The sequence below is a fragment of the Clytia hemisphaerica genome, unplaced genomic scaffold (genome assembly GCF_902728285.1).
Source record: "Clytia hemisphaerica strain Z4C2 unplaced genomic scaffold, Clytia hemisphaerica genome assembly, whole genome shotgun sequence".
Classification (NCBI taxonomy): Eukaryota; Metazoa; Cnidaria; class Hydrozoa; order Leptothecata; family Clytiidae; genus Clytia; species Clytia hemisphaerica.
In genome coordinates, this window is record NW_027103985.1 from 348,756 (window position 1) to 357,854 (window position 9,099).

Genomic DNA, 9,099 nt, shown 5'->3' on the forward strand with positions numbered 1-9,099 from the left:
CTATATCAGTTGGTGACTTAAATTGTAAACATTATTACTGGGGAAATAATGGTTTAAATCAAGGAGGAACGAGACTTTACAATTTCATGATAAATAACTTAATCCACCTCCCGAGCAGGATTAAGTTTTGGGGTGTTTAAGTCTAAGTTAATCTCTTTTTTAATCGTGATATTTTTTGAACAACAGACAAATTTTCGTTAATCGGCGCTAATCGCTATTTAACCCGGACTTAAGCTAATCGGCCGCTAATCCACTTTTGAACAACCGGGCCCTGAATTCAATCTTATTACATGACTCCTAAATAATGAATGAATTCAATCTTATTACATGACTCCTAAATAAGATCAGATCATCGAGTATAAATAAAAAACTTATTGAACGGAGATTATACATCATATCTGATACTCTGGCCACACAAGAACTCTCAAAGCTGGACATACCATAGGATTGCCTAATGCCGGACACTCTGTTTTAATTTTGTCACCCTTTTTGTTCTTTTCTAACTGATAAGCTAAAATAAATTGACCACACTCAAGGCTTCGGTAAAAAAGGGGTGATGAAATTAGAACAAGCTACCATCTGATATTAGAAGATCCCACGGTAATTAATCGAACGAGATTTATAATACAAAATGGCATGGAATAAGGACTTTCTCACAAATTAAGATTCAATTCTTATGTGCACTTTTTTGTGAATTCATTATTCTAAAAGATTCTAATGAATTTAATGTATTAAAATTGCAGCTGCGAAAGTCTTAGAAAGTCATCAGTTTTATACCAATTAATTTCAAAAAACCTTGGGGTATTATTAAAATCCCTTTCACTGTGAAAGCATGAAGGGTAGATTCAACAAAGTAAGGAAATCAGTTTTTGATATTGTTCGATAATTTAGACCTGATGTCATGTGTCAAAAAACCTAATCTATTAAAACAGGCATTTTGAAATAAAATACTATGCCTGCCAAAACCAAGACTGTCTTCTTTGTCAAAACACATAGCAACTGGGCGATACTCCTCAACAGCACTTTTACTCAACCACTGCATATTGCCTTTGAACAAAGGAGGAGAGCATACAAAATATTTTGAACTGTTTGCATTTCTTTGGAAATCTGTTGTAAATCTAACAAGTTTGGTGGTAGGAATAAATGAATCTCTTGTCCAACCAAGAACTTCATAGAATTGGTTACGAACTTTAATTATATCACCATCATTGACAACTTGGGCATACGGAACATTAGCTGTGCCCAAATTCTCCTTGCGGCAGGTGATAGTACCCACTCCCCTTTCACAATTAAATTTTTCAGGGTGAACAGGCAAAAGAAAATCAGATGGGACATGATCTTTCACCCATGCTGGAACCTCATCATCATCGTCAAGCCCACCACAAAAAAAAAACAACAATATCTTACCACCATCTTGTGAGACGTCGATCGGTAGACATAACTTGCCTTCCTCAAATGTCTGATACACAACAGTATCATCATTTTTAAAAAATTTGATACTCATATGCTCAGAAAGTTTGAGGAATGGGCAAATGAGATTCGCATCCCCATTTGAATTAATTCTAAAGATAGAATCGCAAGGAAAAACAGAAACCATTCCCTTCAGTGTCTGTAACAGAGAAAGTTTGGAGGAATAAAGTGTGTCGTATACCTCTTTTGCAGTAGAAAATGTTAAAGTTTTATAATGAGGGTTTACATAGTTGGTTCGTGCAATGTTATTGTCTCGAAGCTTTTGATGAACATGGTATTTATGATGAAGAAGAGCTCTTTGGAAAAAGTTGTGGTAGTTGATGCCCGCCATTTTGTTTACCTTTTGTAAGATTTCTCGAAGGTTCTTTGCTTTCCCGCCGGTTAAAAAATGACGTAATTATAAAATTTCCGTGGTGTTTACTTTGCCGAACACTATATTTTTTCGCTTCTTCCGCGATTGATAGTTCCAAAGTCAAATCGCCGTGACTCCAGAAAACTTTTCATTCCCTTTCAGAGCTGGTAAATTTCCAAGCAGATTGAATTTCTCGTCTTCGTTCAAGAGGCAGATCAGAATGGGACGCTTCTTATCGTTCGAGGTCTTACCCATGCCAATGATTTTCTTAAAAACCTTCATAAAAATTAAATTGAAAATTTTTTGGTCATGCAAAAAGCGAACAATAAAATCCACGTAAAAGGTCAAAAATAGCAAAATACATCAATTTTTCCATTAGCTCTTTTAGATTCTTCATAAAGGAATTTAAATTCCAAGTGGGATAAATATCTGAAGGATATTTAATTCATCTTTATGTTCCACTTCTTCGGAAAAAAAGGGAAATTTCCAGGACACTATTTGTAGTGAATGAACTTTACATAATTCACGTTACTAAAATGACACACGGATATAGCTCAATGCAGCTCTTACCTGAGGAATTATCCATTTCATTCTCCTCTTCATCATATTCATCTTCACTTGCATCTTCCCTTGGTTCGTTGCCAACTTCGTTGATCTTTTCGTTTTTGATAGACTTGCCGTCGTCTACGGCGCAAAGAACACGGGCAACTTTCGTTAGTTCTATGGTTGAGTCTTCCTGTCTATACCATTGATAGTGGACATCCTTGGAGTGACCGAAGTGATTGGTCACAACTCAAGTTCTGCTTGCCTCATATCGAGTAATTGCAGCACCGTCGCAAGATACTTTCGCGTTCGTTGGCGTGATGAGTCGGGGCTTTTGTTATTTTCTGTAGAGTATTCCACCCTTTGAGATACGTTTCACCAGCAGGAAACAGATACGTGTTTGTTTCAGGGACATTTAAATGGCTGCGGTACGATACCAATATTTTGAATGCTGTAATAGCTTCATCCGTGAATAGCACAGGTACGATCGATTTTTTAGCACTTGTCTTGACTTTCTTCTTCCCTTCAACGTAGCATATCTCAAGCCGTTCTGATAGCTTTTTTTCGATTCCTGAAATATTTGAGATCAAAAGCTCTTTCCGTTCCTTTCTTGGCTCTTGGCTGTTTTAATTTCATGGTTTCTACGGTCAAACCTCTCTCGAAATGTATTTTTTCACGCCGACCTCGTTTACATTTTCATTGCCGTGGTAATTTAAGAAATAATCTAAAATTTGAAATATCTGAAGACTTGGAAGACCAATTTTTTATGATTTAACATCTTTTTAGATTGAATGCAATCAGACAACTGATTTGGAAAACTGTTTTAAAAAGTCAAAAATATCTCAATAAGGGGTATACCCCATAACTAAAAAATGCGTGCGGCCTAACCCTTGACAGGTGCGACTTAAAATATCGTTAGTATAAAGTTTGTTCTAGAGGTTTACACACCTTCAAGATTTTTCAATCCTGTTTTACTTTTCCATCTACCATCCTCAGCGGCCTCCCAGTGTGCCAAAGTCAATTTGGAACATTCGCCTCCACGGCGGGCATTGAATGTCATCAATCGCGCTAATGTCAATTGCGATAAAAACCTCAAATCTTTGGTAGATAAAAACTTCAAATCTTTGGTAAAGATGGGCATTTTTGAACCGTCGAATTTAGACATGATTTCATTCATGGTTGTTATAACAAAACTTCTGAAGATTGTGACGTCGGACTCTTCAGGTAGTTCTTGGGGCTTGTTGAGTTTTTTTGTCTCGTATGTTGCGCGGGCATTATTGGCGTGCATTTGCCAATCACTTTTGTACAATTCAGCAAAGTTTCGCAAATTTTCAACCTCGTCTTTGTCGTTTGTCTTAATTGTGGCACAGCGGAGGTATTCAGCGAGGTTGTTGAGGCAAAAGCCGGCTTTAAGGAAGACAGAGGGGGTATATATCTCTCGGAGCTTTGAATCCGGAAATCGTTTTAGCAGCATCCAGAACCATATCATAGTTTCCACTTCGCACCAAAGCTTTTGCTGAACATGACTCCTTTCCTTCATTCTTTCGGAATTGCTGCAGCAGGCGGGCAAGAGTACGTAAAGAATACCTTATATCAGCAAATCGATCTTTTTCTTTTTTCTGAAGCAGGATGGTACAACAGGAGAGAAGGATCATTTCGAATGATCAGTTGTATCTCGTTCCTTTTCATTTTTGCAAGGACAACTCGGATCGGGTTGAACTTGTCGTTGTGTAGTTCAATGTCCATTAAAGCTCTGCTGGCTTTAAGTTCTGTCTTGCTCTTTTCTTCGATGTTTGGCTTTTTGGGACAAGATGAGGCATGTTTTGATAGGGTGCGGGCATAAAAAAACTGCTTACAATACTGACAAGGAAGATAATCATCCACATCATTTGAGCTTTTACAGTTGCGAGCAACAATGACAGATCCAGCATCGTTCTTTCTGTTTTTGATGTTCAAATCATAGTCTCCAAGGGCTTCTAATTCTCTCCAGGCTTCTCGTCGCTCTTTACTGTTCTTTGGCATTCGCAATATAACGGACACCATTGTTTCACTTTTATGGTGTATTTCCATGTGACGTGGCATTTTGAAATCAAGTTTCCCACAGAAATGTCAGGAGTGCTGTTTATGACCACTAGATCTTCGAATCGTAGCTAAAACAAAGTCAGCGAAGCAAAGTATAACTTTCGTCATTTTTAAATCTTTAATATTTTTTTAATAATAACAAAAACGTCACCGCTTTTCGATAAAAATAACACCAAACAAGCCACATGCTGAATGGACCTACCTGACGATAAGAGTCAGATAAAAATAGAAAAAATTGCCGGAGAGGAAATGCAGTTAGCAGCTTGAATAGATTTAGAGTCATTAGGTATTACCATTTTGCATTAGTGTGCACAATTTCATGAAGAAGTATAAAGTAAAGCTCGAGAAATTCAAGAAATACCGTTTTTCCGGCAAAAATAGGCTGTTCCGGCGATTTTTAGAAAGTTCCGGCTTCAAAAATCAGCTTTATTGACAATTGAAACATGCTTGATGGCTATAAGGAATATTTTTGTGTGAAAAAGCAACAAAATATAAGGAAAAAGTCCAATGAAAATCTGCAAAAACGGCGATTTCCGGGATATTTCCGGCATCTTCGGCCGGAAAAATTTTTTCTCATAAATCGGACTCGGCCATGTTTTGGCCATTGTTAATACGCATCTTTGAGCAAAAAGTCAGAAAAAACTAATGATGAAATCACGAGAAAATGCCGGTTTTTCCGGCATATTTCTGGCATTTTCGGCCGGAAAAATATGTTTTCGAACATCAGGCTCCGTCACATTTTAGGTATTGCCATTTTGCATCGGTGTGCAAAGTTTCACGAAAAAATATTAAGTACAGCTCGAGAAATTCAAGAAATACCGTTTTTCCGGCGGAAATCGGCTGTTCCAGCGATTTTTTAAAAGTTCCGGCTTCAAAAATTAGTTTTATTGACAATTGAACCATGCTTGATGGTGGGCATTGCTATTTATAATGTTTTTGTGTGAAAAAACAACGAAATATAAGGAAAAAGTCCGATGAAAATCTGCAAAAACGGCGATTTCCGGCATATTTTTCACAAAAATCAGACTAGGCCATCTTTTGGGCATTTTGCTAATACGAATCTTTGTGAAAAAAATCAGAAAAAACCAATGATGAAATCTCGAGAAAATGGCAAAAAACCGGTTTTTCCGGCATATTTCCGGCATTTTTGGCCGGAAATGATTTTTTTTCGAAAATTAGGAAAGCTACAAAGTTATTGAATTGACGGCAATCTCGTACCCAGATCGGAACTCGCACAACCTTTTGCGAACAAAGGGAATAGGTTCGAGTTTCGAATGGACGGATCTCGGCAGCCACGGATCTCATGATTTTTTTCCCACAATCCTTTTCCAAAAAACTTATTAAAACAATAAGAGAGAAATTTGCAAGCCACGTGCAAAATTATCGACCTGATATGACCCGATAAATACGGTAACTTGTTAGGGCCATGCACAATTTACCGACAATTTAGCTAACTAAATGGGTTCCAAACGCAATATTTTATGACTTAGCGTGCTAACTAGACTTAGCGTACTAACTTGACTTAGGTGTGTACCTTACCTCAGAGTTATTTATCTTCACGGAAGATGAAGCCTCCATATCTATCACGACAGCTCCCTCCACTGAGCACTGTCAACAAAAGCAGTGACTGGAAGTTTCTTTAAAAATTTTTCTCGTCACGAGGACGCCTCACTGGATTTTATTATTATGAAATAATGTTTTAGGTGAAATAAGCCAATCAGACTCTTCTAAATTGAGAGCATTACGTCATATAGTGTACATGGTGTACGTTATATAACATTAAAGTAGATGCGTTTTTTTCCCGTCAAATCGTTAGAAGTCGTTGAGTCAAGTTAGTGCGCTAAGTCAAGTTACCATCAGTAGCGTGGTGGCTAGGTCGGGGCTGGGGAGGCAAAGTTCTAAATTTTGCTTTTGGCGCCCCCCTCCCTTTGCCTAGATAGGCGCCCGCTCCCTAGTAGGATTAACCCCCTTTTCTTCAGTCCATTAAAACTAATCAAGCGAAATAAGTCAGGAAAGGTTATAAAGTTATATCGAGTTATATTAATGACAAAGTTGAATAACGAATAGGAATGAATACTTGTATCCGGTAGAAAAATACCATAATTGATTTTTACTGGAATTATTTGTAAAAATAAAAATACGATAGTAACAAAGCTGATGGATTAAATGTTAACAAAAGACTCGAGCTTAACATTTTCTATTAACCGTTTGGTTCCCACCGTTTATTTATGGAGAAAGTTAAGATTTTATACGACGTAAAGTATGCTTCGGGTTAGCTCTTTCACAAAGTAACATAAGCTTTACTCAAAAATTTCTAAATGTTTGTGATTGGACAAAAGAAGATACTTAGCACAACTCAGATTATGATTATTGTAAGCCTAATAAAACCTAAGAACTTTGATTTGAACATATACATCATCATGAAACCGTTAAATCTTGATCTATATAAATATCAATGAAATTGATTAATTTATAAAAGAGCTTTCTTTAATTCTGATGAAGACTGTCCGACTATGTCCATTATCTTATCTACATCTATTTCGGACAAAATCTTTCGTTCAATGGACATCAACAACAGTCCTTCTAATCTATCTTGGAGTATCGAGGAGCGCAACCTTGTCTTGACACGTTTAAGGGTTGAAAAAGAGCGTTCAGCTGAGCAAGACGTAATTGGTATAGCCACAGCAATCGAATAAACTCGAACAAGATTTGGGTAAGCGTCTATTAGCATGTAGTTTTTATTAGTAAGAACCGACAGACAATCCATGAAACTTTTGAATTTTCCACTTGCGTCTTCTTCATCATCAATTTCTACTTCATCGTCAGACAAGTAATCAATGTCGCTATCAAGGTAAATGGTTTGTGATTTGTTTTGGATTAGCCCCAAGTCGAAGTCTTCAAAAACTTTAGCGAAACTGAACAACTCAGCTGCACAACGATGAACGTCTATCTTGTAGGTATTACAAAATTCTCGAACTTTTTCTTCAACGTGGTTTGTTGTTGGGTAATCTGTAAAGAAGGTGGGGAAAGCCCGCGGTGAGAATATAGAAAACGCTTCTAATACATGTTTACTATCTGAAAAACGATTATCCAGTCCAACGGTAACGTAATCAAGCGCAACTGTGAATACATCAATCCTCCACTTTGCTTCTGGGTCAATCGATTCTGTCGATTTATTCTTATCGACAGCTGTCTCTCCAGCTCCAGAAATTCTGCGACTTCTAGTTCTAACAATCCTCTTCTGTTCCCATTCGGCTCCTTCAAAATTTAGATCAACTGCGTCAATTATTTGTTGTGGATCTTTTCGGAGAGTTTCTAACTGTTCCTCGGCGTTTTTAAGAAGCGTCAAAGCACTACCAAAATCAATATTTACGGACTGCAATTTTCTACTCAATGGACCTGTGATCGAAAATATTTCTTTGAAAAGGAGGGCGGTGGCTAAAAATTGCTTGGTAGAAAATAGTTTCAACATGCCGTCTGCTGTACTGCGCTTATCAGACTTGTAAGAGTTATCATCTACAATCTTTTGTAGCATGAGCATAATCGAGTCGTATCGCTTTACAAAGATATCTAATGAGAATTCTCTAGCACTCCAGCGGACAGTATCGATTCTTTTTAAGGAACGAATACTTTCCTCTTTCAACTGTTTTTGACAATCCTCGAATAGTTGGTGTATGGGTTGAGATCTAGATACCATCACATAAAGTGCTTGCAAATTATCAAACAACTTCTCCACCTCTAGCGATGCAGTTGCAGCATCGCTAAGTACTAAGTTTAAATTATGTGCATAGCAGTGAACAAAAATAACATGTTCTCCAGCAATTTCTTTGAATTTGGCCTGAAGGCCGTTGTATTTGCCTGACATATTCGAGGCCCCGTCATATGTTTGCGCTACTACGTTGTCAAACGGTACATCTAGTCTGGTCATTTCTTCTTCCACTTTGTTAACAAGAGCCTCAGCTGTCGTTGCCCCTGTCCGAGTGCAAAACAAAAGGTGTTCGCTTACTTCTCCAGATTTGGTTACGACACGTACGCACAAACTAAACTGTTCATGTTTTGAAACGTCAGGTGTGGTGTCAGCAATAACGGCCCATGCTACACTATCTTTTACTAGATTAACGATTTCTTTCGCTATTTCTTTACTGATCACATCAATAATTTTGTTTTGCATGTCATTACTGAGAAATGTAAGCTTGGAACCTCGTCCAAATCTTCGGGCTTTGTCACCTTTCTTTTTCCCTTTTTTCTTCGCCTCGAGATCGATATGATCACGCTCCACGGATTCCAAGTGAAGTGCCATTACATCATCATATTCTGCAAGATATTTTAGTGTTTCCAAGAAATTCCCCTTGTTTACAGAGGAGTCGGATGCCAGTGATTCCCGATGCCCACGAAATGCTAGTTCTTGCTTTCCTAGAAACATAATGGTTTCAATAACTCTCTTTAAGATTCTTCGATTCGATTCGCTTCAACCTGGATTAATCTCTTCTTTTCTTGCTCTTCATCTTGTCTTTTTAAAATGTCATTTAAAGACCGTTGTTGCAAAAACATCACTTGGCTAAGCTTTGCGTTCATGTGAGCCTGTGATGTCTCGTGGTCAGGGATTGCGTTTGTATTGTTTCTTCCCAATTTGAAAAACCATCTTTACAAAA

The 9,099-nt window shown here is 37.6% G+C and overlaps 1 protein-coding gene across 1 annotated transcript; it reads right to left on the reverse strand.

Moving 5' to 3' along the window:
- Window positions 1–6,917: 6,917 nt before the first annotated feature.
- Window positions 6,918–8,886, reverse strand: LOC136811074 (zinc finger MYM-type protein 1-like). The gene is made up of 2 exons (XM_067067673.1): window positions 8,720–8,886; window positions 6,918–8,647 (listed from the first exon to the last, which is right to left on the reverse strand). Exons 1-2 carry the CDS (start codon window positions 8,868–8,870, stop codon window positions 6,918–6,920), a joined length of 1,881 nt encoding a protein of 626 aa, XP_066923774.1. The 5' UTR covers window positions 8,871–8,886.
- Between the last annotated feature and the right edge of the window lie 213 nt (window positions 8,887–9,099).